Source organism: Mesoplodon mirus (genome assembly GCF_964341445.2).
Source record: "Mesoplodon mirus genome assembly, chromosome: 4".
NCBI classification, from domain to species: Eukaryota; Metazoa; Chordata; class Mammalia; order Artiodactyla; family Ziphiidae; genus Mesoplodon; species Mesoplodon mirus.
The window spans coordinates 103,240,826-103,259,792 of NC_138979.1; the positions used below are offsets into that span (position 1 = coordinate 103,240,826).

General features: G+C 38.9%; 2 protein-coding genes across 8 annotated transcripts in view; one reads left to right on the forward strand and one right to left on the reverse strand.

Annotated features, from left to right (window-relative positions):
* The window catches only part of GANC (glucosidase alpha, neutral C), a 74,403-nt gene extending 72,435 nt beyond the window's left edge, over positions 1–1,968 (reverse strand). For 3 of the 4 annotated variants that reach the window (XM_082618902.1, XM_082618900.1, XM_082618903.1), the window contains exon 1: positions 852–1,521. In XM_082618902.1, the coding sequence (XP_082475028.1) occupies positions 852–880 (29 nt within the window). In that variant the 5' untranslated portion in view covers positions 881–1,521. Of the gene's footprint in view, positions 1–851; positions 1,522–1,905 lie in introns of those variants that run through there. The other variant, XM_082618901.1, reaches the window with a different exon arrangement.
* TMEM87A (transmembrane protein 87A) overlaps positions 1,906–18,967 on the forward strand; it is a 43,808-nt gene continuing 26,746 nt past the window's right edge. For 3 of the 4 annotated variants that reach the window (XM_082618904.1, XM_082618906.1, XM_082618905.1), the window contains exons 1-7: positions 1,906–2,095; positions 3,391–3,451; positions 6,604–6,689; positions 10,220–10,333; positions 12,656–12,709; positions 12,796–12,840; positions 16,941–17,058. In XM_082618904.1, coding sequence (XP_082475030.1) covers positions 1,952–2,095; positions 3,391–3,451; positions 6,604–6,689; positions 10,220–10,333; positions 12,656–12,709; positions 12,796–12,840; positions 16,941–17,058 — 622 coding nt within the window. In that variant the 5' untranslated portion in view covers positions 1,906–1,951. The remainder of the gene's footprint in view (positions 2,096–3,390; positions 3,452–6,603; positions 6,690–10,219; positions 10,334–12,655; positions 12,710–12,795; positions 12,841–16,940; positions 17,059–18,967) is intronic. The other variant, XM_082618907.1, reaches the window with a different exon arrangement.

Sequence of the window (18,967 nt, forward strand, 5' to 3'; positions counted from 1 at the left end):
CTCTAGAGCCCACGAGCCACAACTACCGAGCCCGCGTGCCACAACTACTGAAGCCCACACAGCTAGGGCCGTGCTCCACAACAGGAGAAGCGACAGCAGTGAGAAGCCCGCGCTCCGCAACAAGTAGCCCCCACTCGCCACAACTAGAGAAAGCCCGTGTGCAGCAACGAAGACCCAACGCAGCCAAAAATAAATAAATTTATATGATAAATAAATAAATAAAATACCACCATGTTAACGTTAAAAAAAAAAAAGAGTTCTGATCACAATTCTTCCGGTTTTGTTAACCATCCTTCAAGTATTTCATGAGGGGCTATTAATATCAATTAATTCCGTGGGGAATTGAGAAAGCTAGAGACTGAGTCCACAAATATAAAATATACAAATAAGACATGCAATCAAACAATCAACAAAGTCTTCAGGGGCTTCCCTGGTGGTGCAGTGGTTAGCAATCTGCCTGCTAATGCAGGGGACACAGGTTTCAGCCCCGGTTGGGGAAGATCCCACATGCCGCGGAGCAACTAAGCCCATGCGCCTCAACTACTGAGCCTGCGCTCTGAGCCCGCGCGCCACAACTACTGAAGCCCGCGCGCCTAGAGCCTGTGCTCTACAACAAAGGAAGCCATCTCAACGAGAAGTCCGCGCACGGCAACAGAGTAGCCCCGGCTCCCCGCAACTGGAGAAAAGCCGCACGCAGCAATGAAAACCCAACGCAGCCAAAAATAAATAAATAAAATGTTAAAAAATAAACAAATAAAGTCTTCAAAGCCAGAATGTTGTTTTCAGGTACTATCTATCCCCTGCTTCCGTGGGCCCTGGGGTCAGTTCTTGCTGGACCACTGGGCCTTTACCTGATTTCCTCTTTCTCAGCTGCGTCCATGGCTTCCCAGTCACTTCACAGGCTCCCAGATCTCAGGCCAAGGTCCCAGGCGATCTTTTAGATTGTCAGTCTTTCTAAATAACCGCCAGCACTTCACCACCATCAAGTTTCTGGGACTTTCATGTCCTTAAGAAGTGACAAATTGACACTTGCTCCCGGGATTTCCAGGCCCAAATTAGCGTTTCTACAGAGATTTATCTGGCAAATTTTTCTTGGTTCTGAGTAGCTGATGAGGAACTTCCTTCATTAGAAACTGAAAAGGTTTTTGCATCCGAGGAGGCGTGTACTCAAAGAGCCCTAGAGGATGCAGACCAAGGGCGTGAGAACCAGGAAGTACCGACACGGCCTGCGTGATTAGGGCGAAGCTCCTGCAGATCTACCCCAGTGACTGTCACGCTACAGATCCTGAAAACTGACCCACTCTCTCCTATATTTTAGTTTTGAGTAGGAAGTGCCGGCGGGGTTTTTGCTGGAGGTTGATGTTCTCCGACCAAACTCTACATCATACTCGTCACGGCTAGAAGGGTCTTTTAAAAGGGGTTGTCTACTACATTATCCAATTTAGGAAGGCTTATACTCCACCACCGCCAAACTCCAGTCTTTGCTTAAATACCTCCGGAAACCGAGTACTCACTACTACACGCTAAATAGGCAGCCAGACTTATGGCTTTCCCAGACTTTTGGCCCCAGCGTCTGACTCAGAAACGATGAGGGACTGGGGCGAACGGGAGGAGGAGAAAGCCAAACGCCACATGGGGTTCTTCCCTGGTCCCCAAACCCTTTAAGGGCTGGGAGAGAGAAGAGCCAACAGATTCGGCTGGTAACTTTTGCGGATCATCCTAACACTCCAAGGTGACCAGGTTACGGCAGGAAGACGCCTGCGCAGTAGGTCCAAAGCCTCACACCAAGCCTGACGACTGCCTGAGGGCGGAGCCGCCGAGTCGCTAAACAAACAAGCCACCAGAGGTTTTGAGGACCCGGATTATCCCGCCCCCAGAGCGGAGCCGGAAGAGGGCGGGACGAACCGGAAGAAGGTGAAATGCTTGCGGTAGGCGCTCCACGGCTGTGAAGATGGCGGCGGCTGCGTGGCTTCAGGTGCTGCCTGTCATTCTTCTTCTCCTGGGGGCTCAGACGTCCCCATTGTCGCTTTTCAGTGTAGGACCGGCACCCGTCGCTGCTGCCGACCGATCCAAGTGGCACATTCCGATACCGTCGGTGAGTGGTCACTTCAGGAGCAACTGAGCCCGGAGGAGCAAGGGGTGGGGCTACGGCAGCCCAAGGGGTCCATGAAGGTTCCACTAAAGTCCGCTTCCAAAGGGGTGGGATTGCCGGGAGTGTCTGTGTAGCTGCTTAACCGGGACTCACCTTCCTGGAGCGGGAAGCCGTACACTCCTTTGGGTAGATTAGCAGGAATGTCAGGGTCAATTCAGGAGCGGAGAGTGGCGGTGGAATGGTTTCTTATCAGCAAAGGCGGAGAACTTTCATTGCCTGATTGGAAACGTGTAAACTTGATGTATAGGTGGAGAGTGGTTTCTCTTTCAGCAGAAGTTTCACAGAATCTTGTGACCCCGGGTTGGATGAGAGGAATATGTAAATAGACATCTTTCTTCTTTCTTTTTTTTTTTTCTCTGCACTTTTTTGTTACTGGATAATTCTACTTACGAAGTTGGTTGATTTCGTTTGGACTTTGAAATGGTTATTCTAAGCCTTGCCGTGTAATTAGGAAGCCTAGGCATTTAAAATGATGTATTCTAACGTGAGAATGTTTAAAACGGAAGAAACAGTACTCTAAAATTTCTTATGATAAGTTAGTTTTTCTTAAGGATGATTAACTGGATTGGTTGACCCTTTCTTCCCTTTACCACCTTTTTGAAACGTCGTTTGAGTAAGAGCTATAGTGCTGTGAGCCGACAAATCAGATGCTCGCTGGAAATGCTGAAAAGCATTAGTCTTATTAAAACCACGGTAGCCTTTTTGTTCTGCTCTGCTCACTGGTTGTAATGCCCAAATCTTATTTGAGTTTTTGATATGGCAAGAATTACAGCTTTTGTTCATTTGGTGAAATGTTCAGATTCTCAATTTTAGGTATTTATTTGTTACCTGTAAAATAGTTAATAGTTAAATATGGCTGTCTGCTCATAGGATAGTTTATTTGAAGAAATGATTGGTTACTCTGGACGGTGATTAGTGAGTAAAGGGAATGAACTGATTAAGGAGTACCTTTTAGAAGGATTTAAGTTAGGTTAGGATTTCTAGCAGCCTTCCTTCTAGAGTCCTTGCTTCGTGGCCTGTGGAAAAAAGAAAAAACTTGTCTCTGCACCAAGCTTCAAAACCCTGCAGTTTGGATATGGTTGAATTTTACTAAAAGGAAGGATATTGATGCCTTTTTGTGTGTGTGTGTTAAGAAAACTAACGTCAACATTTTATAAATTTTAGCTTTTATATCAGTTATATTCTGCTTTGGGAATTAAAGTGATCTGATGCTAATTATCTCTCCTTTATCTTTGCAGGGGAAAAATTATTTTAGTTTTGGAAAGATCCTCTTCAAAAATACCACTATCTTCCTGAAATGTGAGTTTTTGCATTTCATGAAGTTTTTATTCGAGTTTTTGAGTGATCTTTAAAATTTCAAATTACCTGTTTTCTACCTCTGATGATTTACTCTCAACATAAGTTCTGAAATTTAATAGTCCAGCACTATCTAGGTATAAACCTACGTAGTGTAACTAAGGTCCTTTCACAGAATAATCTTTAGAATACTTACTTTTATGAACTTTATTTTCTTCTCTTGTTTTTCTGGTGTTAACAATATATAGTTAGACACATTGTTTTGGTTGATCGCCTCCATGGGTTTTAATCTGTTCTCTGTCATAGAGATAACTGCCGATTTTGTTTTTGTGTGCTTGTTAGATGTTTACTGGACACATGACCTAGGTTTGTCAGACCATTGGCTCTGAACAAATATGTTCAGTAAAGCTTTTGTTTGCTGAAGGAGTATTTTACCACTTGGATCTTTGGAAGAGGAAGCTCAAAGATAATTACCAGGAAATAGGGATATGTAGAACAAAACCAGTCTGTCCAGTGGGAAAACCACTGTATCTGAATCCAGAATACCCCATTGTGCATTAAAGAAAAGCTTCCTTTTATTTCTGGAACTGACTTTATTTTTAGGGAATGAATGATCATGGGCAGCTCCATTTCAAATCAGGAATAAAAATCCAGATCATCCATGTGTGCTCCTATGCATATTTCTCTCTATGAAAATGCAAAGTGTGCCATAGTTGGATGATTTTATTCTTTTAATCACTTAGTAGGTAGTTACTGAACACCTACTATGTTTAGTGCCAGGCAGTGTTTTAGACAGCAAGGAAGTGATAGAAAACACCCTTTCTCTGGTAGGATGGAGGGGTTAGGTAGAATTTCTATGAAGAATATACTGTGTCCATGAAAATATGATCTCTTGGCTAATAATTTAAATTTGATTTAAATCAAATCTACTCTGACACGCTGGTATTTCTTGTGAGGTTGGCTGTCTAGAAAAGAAGAGCTTTTAGGGATAGCAGTATTTTGTCTTTTGAAATAGCCTGACAGCCTATGTGCTATTCTGTCCTTTTACTATGTACAGTTTCTTCTTACCTGTATTTTGTTCTAATGGTTTTTCTAGTGGTTTTTGGTCAAGCTGCATATTTTGAAGTGTCTGTGTTTCGTTGTTTTTGGAGGGTTTGAAGCTTCTTAAAATTTGCATTGTCTTTCACTTTGTTACTTCTGTGTTTTCTCATACTTACCTTGTCTCTGATTTTATGCTTTTGTGGGTATGGTATAAATAGATTTCCATGAAATTGGCAGGGCCATTTTCTTTTTTTTTAAGCCTAAAATTACAGTTTTTTACCTACATTAAAAATGTCTGGGGCTTCCCTGGTGGCGCAGTGGTTGAGAGTCCGCCTGCCGATGCAGGGGACATGGGTTCGTGCCCCGATCCCGGAAGATCCCACATGCCGCGGAGCGGCTGGGCCCGCGAGCCATGGCCGCGGAGCCTGTGTGTCCGGAGCCTGTGCTCCGCAACGGGAGAGGCCACAGCAGTGAGAGGCCCGCATACAGCAAAAAAAAAAAAAAAAAAAAAAAAAATGTCTGTTTTGGAGAAAGAAGTGAGATTTGCTAAAGCCTGGAACTCCAGTCCCTTGGAGAGATAGCCACTTCTCCCTTACACCTGCACCTGGCTCATGTAAGATTATTAGGGACTAGACCTGCCAGCCAAGGAAAGGTGGGGAATGTGGCAGGACCATTTTCATTGTCTCTTAAAGCCATTCATTTAAAGTTCTATGTGTTTTGGGAATTCCCTGATGGTACAGTGGTTAGGACTCCGAGCTTTCACTGCACAGGGCCAGGGTTCAGTCCCTGGTCTGGGGACTAAGATCCCCAGAGGGGATCCCGCAAGCCTCGCGGCATGGCCAAAAAAAAAAAAAATTCTATGTCTTTTAACATAAATAGTAGTATTTTTGCAGGCACATTTCCCTGCAAATCTCCTATTAGGACTTTTATTTAATTAATTCCTTTGCTGTTTGGTTCTTCTGAGTAGTTCATAACAAGATTGCAGTATCCTTTTCAGCATTTCCATACATTCTATCCAACACATCAGATTTTTGTGTATTTTAGCCTTATAAAAGCCTTATAAAAGTTGAGCTTGATAAAAGTGTGCCGCTTAAAAATTAGTCTGAGAAAACCACTTAAACCAAAGAAAGGGGAAAGTTTGTAATTTTAGGTGTGCTTCTTTTAAGAACCAAAAGTAGGTTTTTAGATGCAGTCCTGTTTATCTTTGTCACATTTGCACAAAGTATGTATTTCTAGTATATTTTCCCTTCCTCAGCTGGAATCAAAGATAAAAGGAAATACTGACTTCCCCCAGGTGAGACAGTTAACAGTCATATAGTCAGGTTTACACCCCCAAATCTTCAGACTAATGCTTTGGTTCACTAGAATATTGTGCTCCAAAATATGTTGAATGAGTTATGTGAGGCTTCTATGATTTCATGAGGTTCCTTGAGGCTTCTCTTAAGGTGAGTTTTAAAAAGAATCTAATACTCTTTTTATCTTTGTTTTTTCTATTCCTGCCTTCCCCAGCCAGGTCTGCTTTTTGTTGATAGTTCTTTTCTATCCAATTTTGGTATCTCTCAAGGTTTAAGCCATGAGGTTTTCCCTCAGTGGAACTATTTTTGTTGCCTTGTGACATTCCTAATGTTGTTATTCCTTGACTCTTCAACTAGAATCTTTTTTAAGACTTTTCTTAAGAGTCTTCAATAATTTGTTCCCTTCTGTTCCCCTGATTGGCCTAACACAGTGCCATGTATCTTTGTATATTTAAGTGCTCTGCTCAGTAAATATTTAAATGATAATAGAAGGCTGATTTTAACTTAAGGCTGCTTTATCACTGCCAGGTTTTTTCCCAAGAGAGAACCAGAAATGAAGGTTTTAAGGCATACAAAAGATACACGGTTTCAAAGGTTAAAAATCCTTAACTGCTTTTTATTTCTGTGAGCAACAATTCTTACTTTTAACTGAAGAATATCTAGTTCTTTTAAAATTTATTACTTCATTACCTTCTGTTTGGAGAAAGGATGGTCTTTGAGTATCTTAGTTTAGCAGGAAATGGGATGTGGGGTAATAGTTTAGGAAAAATGCTTTGTTTGGGAATTATCTTTTATTCACAAAGATTTATTCTTTTATAGTTGATGGAGAACCTTGTGATGTATCTTTGAATATAACCTGGTATCTGAAAAGTGCTGACTGTTACAATGAAATCTACAACTTCAAGGTATGGAACATAAAATTACAGACTTTTCTTAGACTTTAGATATCATCGGGTCCCAACCTGATAGAGGAAAGAGTGTCATGTAGCTATGGAGAAGAGCTGGAACTAGAATCGTGCTTCCCAATTTGCAGGCAAATTTGTACCATCAATTCTCAAACTTATTGGTCTCAGAACTGTGTTCACTTACACAGACACCAAAAAAGCCTTTATTCATGTGGGTTACTGTATTAGAAATTAAAACAGAAAAATACAGAAATATTTTTTAATTTGTGAAAAATAACTATTTTTCAAAGAAACTGGGAAGAGTGGTATTATTTTGTATTTTTGCAAATCTATTTGTTTAATATCTAGTGTAATAGAAGATAGCTGGATTCTTATACTTCCTTCACTCAGTCTATTGTGATGTGTTATTTTGGTTGAAGTGTATGCACAGAATGTGGCCTCACACAGATATGTAGTTGGAAAAGGGAATGGTATTTTAATAGTGTTTTCAGGCAATTGTGGATATTGTTCTTTGATTCTATACCCAAACGCAATTAAGTGGAGTTTCTTAAAGGTTAGTTGCAGTGTGGAATCTGAAACCATATCAGTGAACTTTTTCTGTGCTCTGTTATATTAAAACAAATTGGTGTGTCTTGCACTTTGAATGGTCTTTTGCCCATGTCTTGATTTGGCAGCATCTTTCATGGTCACTTAGAAAATATTGGTTGGCTGAATTATATAAAGCTTCCAAAAATACTAATTCATTTTACAATTAATTCAAAATTACATTTGTTAATATGACCTTTCAATCTCATCAGGTACTCTGTAAGTATTGGAAACTATAAATCATGGTAGGGAACATGCAAGTTTTCCAAAATTCCAGTTTTTCCTTGAAAGCTCAAATTTTATTTATTTACTTATTTTTTAATAAAAATTTTTTTTTCAAGGTCCAAGGAGACTTCATTGTTTATTTATTTATTTATTTATTTATTTATTTTTGGCTGCGTCAGGTCTTAGTTGCAGTACGTGGGATTTTCATTGCGGCATGCAGGATCTTTTGTTGCGGTGCGAGGACTTCTCTCTAGTTCCAGTGCACGGCCTTCTTTCTAGTCGTAGTGTGCGGGTTTTCTCTAGTTGTGGCATGCGAGCTCCGGGGCGCCTGGGCTCTGTAGTTGTGGCACGCAGGTTCCAGAGCATGTGGGCTCTGTAGTTTGCGACACGCGGGCTCTCTAGCTGTGGCATGCGGGCTTAGTTGCCCCACGGCATGTGGGATCTTAGTTCCCCAACCAGGGATCGAACCCAAGTTCCCTGCATTGGAAGGTGGATTCTTTACCACTGAACCACCGGGGAAGTCCCTTAAATTTTATTATTGACAATGTATGCTGTCAGTTGCCTTCCTTGACGTGACAGCCTCCCTTTGCCCATTTTCAGGAAAATGTCTCCCAAATACCCAAGTCTGAATATCTGTAGTTTGTTGGTCATTCTTTCAAGTAAATGAAAACAGTGGATAGTTTAGCTTACAAGTTAAAATAGTTGCAAAGTGCTTTGTCTTAAGACAGTCATTTATAGTATTTTGCATACTTCTTTTTTTGTCTGATAGAATATTTTAAAAGGCATGTGCTCAAAGGTCCAGATTTAATGACATTAATAATTTTTACTGTTTCATCAAGGGCATTCTTACATAAAACTGGCCTTTTGTTTTTGAACTGCAAGTTTGTGACTGTGAGAGTACAGTGACTGCTAGTACAGTTAGGTACCGCTGATAGGGGGCTGCCATTTTTCACATCATTACTTTTGCACTGTCAGTACAAGGCAAATAGATGATGATGATGATGAAGATGAAAATAGTTTTGACCTCTTAAACCTCATGAAAGCACCCATGGGCCACACTTTCAGAGTTGCTACAGTACACTGTATATGAGCATTGAAGATATATTGCTCCTAGATGGATTTTTCAGGCCTTTTCCATTCTGTTTTCATCCCACTATTTGCATCATTTTTTTCTTTCTTACATCTCCCCTACTATTCTTGAAGTTTCTTTTAAAAAAAATAATAGGACTAGTTTTTAAAAAATGTCCACCGTCCAGTTGGTTTTTTTAAACCTTAAGCATTTTGAATTTCTGCCCAGTATTAGGGTTTTACATTATCTTTTTTGTAGTGTTGCTGATTGTATTTTGTTTTTGTTATGTAACATTGGGTAAGATTGGTGTGATGAGGAGGACTGAAGAATTTAGAGAGAAATATTTCCAGAATATGGTTTGAAATATCATTGACCTTTTCTCCTAATCGAACACTAGTTAAATTTACATATGCTTGAAACTTGTGATAAACACTGGTCAAGCTTATCAGATTCAGTCTTCATGAGTAGGACAACTTAAGAATGTAAAAATTATTTTGAATTGCCACAGGACAGAATTATGGAAATGACAAGCAAGTAGTTGGAGGTGTGAAATTGGAGCTTCGAAAAAAAGAGGGTGAGATTAGGGATGTTGGTATGGGAGAACAATCACAGAACTGATGAAGCCGCAGAAGTGATGATTTTTTTTCATAGTATTAATAGTGGGCTGTGAATGGCTGCAACAGCTTTGTGCTCTAGCTTATCTAGCTTAGAAACACAAGTCTCTTGTTGGTGGTGGTGGTGGTGTCAATTGAGTCAAGGAACTCTTGTAAATATATTTTCTTATAACAAAACCCTGTGGACTCTGACAGTTTCCCAGTCTTCCTAGAATTTTTAAGAGGAACTATCCTTCATGAGTCATAGACTAGAATTCTGCACTGTAGAGTCCAATACTGTTAGATTCTTGGATACTAATATATAGTCTTTATCTGATGTTGTTAATTTTATTTATTTAGTAAATTTATTTATTTTTATTTATTTATTTTTGGCTGCATTGGATCTTCGCTGCTGCGCCCAGGCTTTCTCTAGTTGTGGCGAGTGGGGGCTACTCTTTTTTGCCGTGCGCAGGCTTCTCATTGCGATGGCTTCTCTTGTTGCAGAACACGGGCTCTATCGCTTCAGTAGTTGCGTCATGTGGGCTCAGTAGTTGTGGCTCGCAGGCTCTGGAGCACAAGCTCAGTAGTTGTGGTGCATGGGCTTAGTTGCTCTGCGGCATGTGTGATCTTCCCAGACCAGGGCTCGAACCCGCGTCCCCTGCATCGGCAGGAGAATTCTTAACCACTGCGCCACCAGGAAGCCCAAGATGTTGTTAATTTTAAAATTAGCAAATCCAGGGCTTCCCTGGTGGCGCAGTGGTTGAGAGTCCGCCTGCCGATGCAGGCGACACAGGTTTGTGCCCCGGTCTGGGAAGATCCCACATGCCGCGGAGCAGCTGGGCCTGTGAGCCATGGCCGCCGAGCCTGCGCGTCCGGAGCCTGTGCTCCACAACGGGAGAGGCCACAACAGTGAGAGGCCCGCGTACCACACACACACACAAAAAAAATAAAATAAAATTAGCAAATCCAAAACTATATTTGTACCAAAGGCCATCTATTTGTTTTCTTTTAAATATCTGAGGTAAGTTAAATACTTTGTATTTTCTCTGTTTTTCCAGGCAGAAGAAGTAGAGACATACTTGGAAAACCTTAAGGAAAAAAAAGGCTTGTCTGGGAAATATCAAACATCATCAAAATTGTTCCAAAACTGCAGTGAACTCTTTAAAACACAGGTAATATTTGATAGTAGTTGGAGGGAAATAGAAGAGGTGAATAATATGATAGCTGTATTTTTGGTGATACGCATTTCTCACTCCTCAATTCCTTCTGACAGAAGCAAGTTAGAATCATGTTCTGATAGGTACATAGTCAGCCACTTAAACGTTCATCTCAGAGAGAGGATGTGCTTTCCTTTGTGTGTAAAAAGCAAAGCCTCAGTTTTTTTATTATGGTAAAATATATATAACATAGAATTTACCATTTTAACCTTTTTTTTTTTTTTTGCAATACGCGGGCCTCTCACTGTTGTGGCCTCTCCCGTTGCGGAGCACAGGCTCCGGACGCGCAGGCTCAGCGGCCATGGCTCACGGGCCCAGCCGCTCCATGGCACGTGGGATCCACCCGGACCGAGGCACGAACCCGCGTCCCCTGCATCGGCAGGCAGACCCCCAACCACTGCGCCACCAGGGAAGCCCCGTTTTAACCATTTTTAAGTGTGCCATTCGGTTACATTAAGTACATTCGCCTTGTTGTGCAACTATCAGCACTAGCCATCTGCAGAACTCTTTCATCATCTGCAGTGGTTACTTCATAACAATTAAATAATAAAAGCACCCACCCCCACTTCCACTCCCACTTCCCTGGTAACAACTATTCTACTTTCTTTCTCTGTGAATCTGACTGTTCTAAATATCTCAAAGAAGTAAAATCGTACAATATTTTTTTGGCTTCTTTAACGTAATAAAATGTTTTCAGGGTTCGTCCATGTAGCATGCATCAGAATTTCATTTCTCTTTTAAGGCTGAAGAATATTTCATTGTACGTATATACCACATTTTCTTTATCCATTCATCCATTGATGGACTTTTGAAACCCTCATTTTTTAATCCTCTTGTCATCTCATCTAATTGATATATCCCAGAATCAACATTTTTAGATTTTCCTACTATGGACTTGAAATCAAAGGGTTGAACTTGACAACTTTTTTCGAATAAAGGGGAAGAGGTGAATAATATTGTTTATTTTATTTTATTTTGCATTATTACTATTTTTTATTTGGCCATGCTCGGTGGCTTGCGGGATCTTAGTTCCTTGACCAGGGATTGAACCTGGGCCACGGCGGTGAAAGCACCAAGTCCTAACTATTGGACTGCCAGGGAATTCCCAGTATTGTGTATTTTAATGCTTATATGTATGTAATCATATAAATGGGGTTTATATTATAAAATTCTCTTTTCTTAGAAGTAGAATCTGACCCCAGTTTTTTGATAAAAAAATTATGTATTTTATAGGTGTTGAAAATAGTTATTTTAGCTATAGCCTTTACTTTGTCTTTACTGCATTTAAATACTGCTTCAGATTATTTAGCACCTTTCCTTGAAGAGGCAAGTTCATGGAAAGTTAGGTTTTCTGTCTGCTTACTAGAAGTAAAGTTTATTGATAAGAAGTCTTTTACTTAATGATTGTTAATTGATGAGCAAATGAAGTCATTGATAATTGAACTACAAGGGTTGTGTTCTTGTCATACCGTAGATTTTATGACCTGGGATAAAAAGAAAATAGCTTTAAAATAGTGGAAGTATGGTAGAAAAAGAAAGCTAGTTACAATGTGATGTTGAGTAGGGGGTTTTCTGTTGGTTTTCCAAATTTATCCCCCAGGCTAGGAAGATTGGTTGGCCTTTCTTGGATTTGATTGTGGAAAGTTACCTGTTGTATATTGTTGCCCAAGGTTCACTACTTTTAGATCTGCTATCAGCTTTCCAGGGTTTTGGCATAAACCCCTCTTCATAAGGTTTCCTCCTCCAGTCTAATGTAGAGTTGAAATACATGCCCTAATTACTCAGGAAGGATAATGCCTCGTTTGCTGATAACTGGTAAGAAAGGTAATTAGTGGAGGTTTTTTTTACAGGTGTGGCATGTGTTGTGATGGAAGGAGCAGTGGACCTCAGAGTTAGGAATCTTAGGTTCAGATCCCATTTCTGTATCTAAAGCTTTATAACTTTGAGCCACATTTTCCTCATGTGTAGAAATTCCGGGAACTATGACATCCATTTATCCTACTCGTGTGTTTTCTGTTTAAGGTTTTGTCAAGAATGACAATATCTATAATCTTATATAAAAATTGAGTGGCCAGTTTGGTTTGATACTATTTTTTAGTTTCTAGCAAGGTTTTATTCACTTGTTTGTGGTTAATTGGAAGTATTTTGTCTGTTAATGCCAAATTATTATGTTTACTTTTATAATATGTTTTGCTTTAACTGTTTCTGTGGATTTTGAGCTATGCTTTTCTTTTGCTGTTATACATCTTTCATTTTAGTTTTCTATTTCTTTCATAGAGTTTTTCTGGGGATTTTGTGCATCGATTGCCTCTTCTAGGAGAAAAACAGGAGGTAATTGTTTTCCTTTTTATATATTTCTGAGAGTGAAGTAGAAATTCTGAATTAATTTTCTTTTTTGTTTGTTTGTTTGTTTGAAGGCCAAGGAGAATGGAACAAATCTTACCTTTACTGGAGACAAAACTGTAAGTGTGATAGGGAATTTAGGGCATTGAACACATTTTAGTGCTCTTATGTTTGTTTATTTTAAATTCTTATCTTATGCTTACATTTAAAAAGAAACTTAAGAATGGAAGTTATACACCAAAATGTTAATAATGGTTATATCTGGATGATATTGTGAGTGATTTTTATTTTCTTTTTTATGTTTTCTGTCTTTTCCATGTTTGCTACAATCAGTCTGTATTGTTTTGTAATTATCACCTTATAAATATTATTTGTAAATACTAAGAAACTTTTAAGGAAGAACCTTAAACTCCATGTAAAATCTTGTGATAGAATATAATTGGAAGTGTATATCTCAAAATTTACCCTTTAAAAATGTACAATTAAGAGGTTTTTAGTTGTACGACCACCAATCACTGTCTAATTCCAGAACATCTTCATCACCCCAAAAACTAACCATGCAGTCATTAGCCGTCACTCCTCATTCCACTGTTCCCCCAGCTCTAGGCAAACACTATTCTTTCCGTCTCTGTGGATTTGCCTGTTCTGTTCACTTCATATAAATGGAATCGTACAATTTGTGGCCTGTGTCTGGCTTCTTTCACAATTTAAAACTCTGTTTTAACTTTTACTTCCTTCTTGTACAGAGCCTTATGATCAGCCGGGGTGAGCAGTTAGGGCCTACTCAGGTCTCTCTTGGGCTGCTTACTATTTTACCATGATTTTTATAATTAACTCCCAGTTGATGTACATTGGGTTGCTTCCAAATTTTCACTGTTACGAATAGGATCATGTTCATAGTGTCTAGCTGTATCTTTGTGCACATTTATACTATTTTCTTCAGCCTAAATTCCTAGAGGTGGGACTGTTGCGCCCAAGTATATGCACAGTTTATAAATTCTTTTGTAATGTTTTGTCAGAGTGCTCTAGAAAAAAGTTGTAGTGATTTGTGGTCCCAAGAAAGTAAGATTGCGTTTCTCTCTTTCCTCACAAACAATGGCTATTATAATTTAAAACAGATTGATGCAGTTTTTTCTGGTTAACTTTTTGTAAATTGTATTAAAAATAATTGTTGATGCTGAATATCCATTTACATGCATATTGACTGTTTGTAATTGTGCTTTATTCAGTGGTCTTCTGTGCATAGCATACTTTTAAGTTCTACTGAAGGCTTGAGCCCTGTTCCCAGTGATTAAAGCTGGCTGAAAAGATGACCCCGTTGAATATCACAAGTAATATTTAGAAATATTTAGTCTGTTTATAGTCAAAGGAAGTCAAAGAATTATCTGTCCTTTGATTATTCTTCCTGAAATTGAGCCTAAGAGAATACTTTATAATCCTATTTAAAGGATACTAATAAGTTCAGTATCTCTACCCACTTTTATTAAAACTCTGATAAAACATGTTTTTTAGAGGAAAGGGCCTCTCTGTCCCTTCCCCTAAGAAAAGATTTAATATCTTGATTAACTGAATTTTTCTGGTTTGATTTAAGGAATAATGTGATATGTTTACTATTATAATTTTTTTTCTATTAATAAGTTTTATTTTTTGGAGCAGTTTTAGGTTCACAACAAAATTGAGCAAAAAGCACAGAGAGTTCCCACATACCACCTCCACAAATGCACACTCCCACTCCCACACCATCAGCATCCTGCACCAGTGTGGTACACTTGTTACAATTGATGAGCCATCATTGACACATCATTATCAACCAAAATCTGTAGTTTACATTAGGGTTAGTTCTTTTTTTTTTTTTTTTTTTTTTTTTTTTCCCGTACGCGGGCCTCTCACTGTTGTGGCCTCTCCCGTTGCGGAGCACAGGCTCCGGATGCGCAGGCTCAGCGGCCATGGCTCACGGGCCCAGCCGCTCCGCGGCATATGGGATCCTCCCAGACCGGGGCACGAACCCGTATCCCCTGCATCGGCAGGCGGACTCTCAACCACTGCGCCACCAGGGAGGCCCTAGTTCTTTATGTTATACGTTCTTTGGGTTTTAAGAAGTGTAAAATGACAGATAAACACCATTATAATATCATACAGAATAGTTTCATTGCCTTAAAAATCCCCTATGCTCCAGTTATTCATCCCTCCCTATCCTCAAGCTCCGGACAATCACTGATTTTTTTTTTTTTTTTTTTACTGTGTCTATAGTTTTGCATCTTTCAGAATGTCATATAATTGGAATCATATATTGTCTTTTCAGATTGGTGTCTTTCACTTAGTAATACGCATTTAAGGTTTCTCCATGCCTTCTCCTGGCTTGAGAGTTCATTTCTTTTTAGTGCTGAATAATATTTCATTGTCTGGATGTACCATAGTTTGTTTATCCATTCACCTATTGAAGGAGCTAGTAATAGTATCTGGTAGGATTGTTGTGAGAATTAAAGAAAGTAATAAATATTACATGCTTAACAGAGTGCCTAGCCTATGAATATTATTTTTATAGGATCAAAATATCTATATTTCAGAGTTAAGTGCAAACTTTATCAAATCTTGGAATATGAGAATCAGTCCCTTTGAGATTTGTAAGAGGTAATTTTTAAGATATGTAAAATTAATAGCAGAGCAGCTTATTATACCAAAGTTTTACTGGTTAATGAACAGTTAAGTTCAGGAGAGGTTCAGTGGATAAATAGGACATGATTACCTGTAACTTTGAATATGTACAGTTTTCTCACAAAGTGCCCCTGCATTTTGTCAGAAAGAAGCTATCAGGCAGAGGTAAATCAACGTATGATTCAACATGACATTTATGTCCTTAAGTTACTAAGATAACCTAGAAAATGTAAAGCTGAAGAATCATTTAATCTGCTTTGTTTTGACACTTTGAATTTGTATCATGGAATATAATTTTCGAACTCTTGTTCAGAATTTTCTTGGGTTGTAGGATAATTTTAGCATTTGAGAAAAGCTGTGGCTCCCTAGGAAAATGCAGAATCTATTATTCACTTTGAGGGGTTTCATAGATCAATGAAGCTTACGCAGAGGTCTCTGGATAAAAGTTCCTTTTAAGACCAGAAAGTAATAAATTGTAAGTCTAAATAGTAGTGCCTCCTTTCAGACATGAGGAAGAAGCAGCCAGGCATTTTCTATGTTCATCTCCCTTGTCTTTCTGTTTTAGTCTTGCTTTTGTGAAGGTCCATAGTCCATCTAGCATTTAAAGCAACACATCCTTTCATGGCTTTTTGGTAGGACTGTGCACAGACTAACTGGCTTTGGATCAGGTAACCAGTTCCATAAACATGGAGGCTATTTATTCTACTTTCTTGACTTTGGGGGACAGTGACTCTTGCTTTCCATATAGCCTAGCCAAGATTAAATTTTCGATATAAATGTGAGACCTCGTTAGCAGAAATTGTGGTGGTCTTGGGAAGGGCATTGAACAAAGGGAATTAGATTCAGGAACTGGTGTTTATAATTCACCGATATCATCATGGGTATTTTTTTCCAGATGATTTAAATTAAATTTCTTTAGTTTGTTTGGGATATCTGTGTAAAATATAACCCAGTATCTTAGCATGGCTTAAGTAGAGTTTCATTTTAGGGATTTAAATTCAGGTTTTCTTTGTTAAAAAAAAAAGTTAAACATGAGATTTTTATGTATAACAAAATATAAGATGTCCCGCCTTTTAGTAATTTATAATTAACCTACTTTATTGTATACACTGTAGGCCTGTTTGTTTTGTTTTGGCTACTGTTTTAATGAGTAAAAGTGAAGGACTCAACCAAGTTTCTGGGCACATTCTGGAATGAAATATTCATCTTGTGTAATTAACCTGTGGGGTGTTTTTTTTGCCACTTTGTATTTTTTAAATTAATTTTTATTGGATTATAGTTGCTTTACAATGTTTTGTTAGTTTCTGCTGTACAGCAAAATGAATCAGCTATACATATACATATATCCCCTCTTTTTTGGATTTCCTTCCCATTTAGGTCACCACAGTGCATTAAATAGAGTTTCCTATGCTATACAGTATGTTCTCATTAGTTATCTGTCTTATACATAGTATCAATAGTGTATATGTGTCAATCCCTATCTCCCAGTTCCTCACCCCCCTCCCGCCAACCTGTGTTCTTAATTCTTAAGATTGGGAGATTTGATGTCTTCTTTCTTCTCTAGGTAATGCATGAGCCCTTGAAAACTTGGCAAGATGCACCATACATTTTTATTGTACATGTTGGCATTTCATCCTCCAAAGAATCATCAAAAGAAAATTCACTAAGTAATCTTTTTACCAGTAAGTACATTTTGTTTCTTTTTATCATTTGTATTACTGTTATCTAGCTGTGTCGCATGGTGGGTAGTGTAAAATTGCTTTAAAGAGGTAATAATAAGGGGAATTCCATGGCTGTCCAGTGGTCCAGACTCCATGCTTCCACTGCAGAGGGCACAGGTTTGATCCCTTGTCAGGGAACTAAGATCCCACAAGCCATGCAGTGCAGCCAAAAAAAAAAGAGGGAATAATAAATTAAGAATGTTGTCAAGTAGAAAAATTGAGGGAGAGAAATTAACATTTTTCTGCATTCAATATGTTTGTGATGGGCACTTCATGTATGCTTTCTTATTATGTATTATAGACACTATATTTCATTTTCCTTCATTTGATCCTCCTTTTAAAATGTTCAATTAGTATTATGTTCTCAGTAGACTTGTTAAAACTTAGTTATGAAGTCAAAACTTGGAAATTTTTAAATCAATTGACTTGGATAATTTTTTAATGTCTCAATTTTTCTTAGTGTTCTCCTTTCTACTTTTGCTGCCCAGTTTAGGGATTCAACATCTCTTACCTAGAATTTTACAATAACTTACTAATTGGTCTTATCTTCTGTGGTTTCTTTTTTGTTTCTTCCTTCTCCTTTACAGTTTTCTTCCCTCCCCTGCTTTCTCAAGTAGAACGTTGAATAGAAACAATGATGGTGGCCATCCTTTCTTGCTCCTGACTTTATTGGCAGTATTAGCACATTTCACCATTAAGTATGATGTTTACTGTAGATTTTTTACTGTCTTTTTTTTTTTTTAAAGATTTTTATTTTATTTATTTTTTGGCTGCATTGGGTCTTTGTAGCTGCACGTGGGCTTTCCCTAGTTGCGGTGAGTGGGGGCTACTCTTTTCTTGCGGTGCATGGGCTCCTCGTAGCCATGGCCTCTCCTGTTGCGGAACACGGGCTCTAGGCACATGGGCTTCAGTAGCTGTGGCATGCAGGCTCAGTAGTTGTGGCTTCCAGGCTCTAGAGCACAGGCTCGGTAGCTGTGGCGCATGGGCTCAGTTGCTTCACGGCATGTGGGATCCTCCCAGAGCAGGGCTCAAACTCATGTCCCCTGCATTGGCAGGTGGACTCCCAACCATTGCACCACCAGGGAAGCCCTACTGTAGATTTTTTTAAAATATTCTTTATTTGGTTCAGGATATTTCCTTCTATCTTAGTTTACTAAGTGAATTTTTTTCTTTTTTTAGTATTGAGAATGAATACTCAGTTTTATGGAATGCTTTAACTGTATTGATTAAATTGATCATATATATTTCCTCATTTAACCTATTAATGTGATGCATTGCATTAACTGGTTTTCTAATGTTAAACCATTCTTGAATTTCCGAGATGCCACTATTTGGCCTTGACGCACGCACACACACACACACACACACACACACACACACACACACACACATTCTATTAGAGTTTTTTGTCTTATGTTCAAAGTAAGATTGACCTATCATTTTCATTTCTCGTACATCTTCTATGGGTTTTGGCATCCACGTTATGCGAGTTTCATACAATGAATCAGAGAATGTCCCGTTTTTATATTCTGTTGAGCAGTTTTTGTAAGGATAGAATTATCCATTCCTTGAATGTTTGATAGAACTCACTTATGATAGTGTTTTGGCCTGATGTTCTTTTTTTCCCTCATGAAGGTTTTTTGTTTTTTGGGTTTTTTTTTTTGGCTCACTGCGCGGCATGCAGGATCTTAGTTCCCCGACCAGGGATCACCCTGCAGTGGAAGTGCGGGGTCTTAACCACTTGATCACCAGGGAAGTCCCATGCCATGAGGATTTTAAACAACTGATAAATTTTTTTTCTTTCTTTCTTTATTTTTGGCTGTGTCAGGTCTTAGTTGCAGCACGCAGGATCTTTCGTTGCGGCACGTGG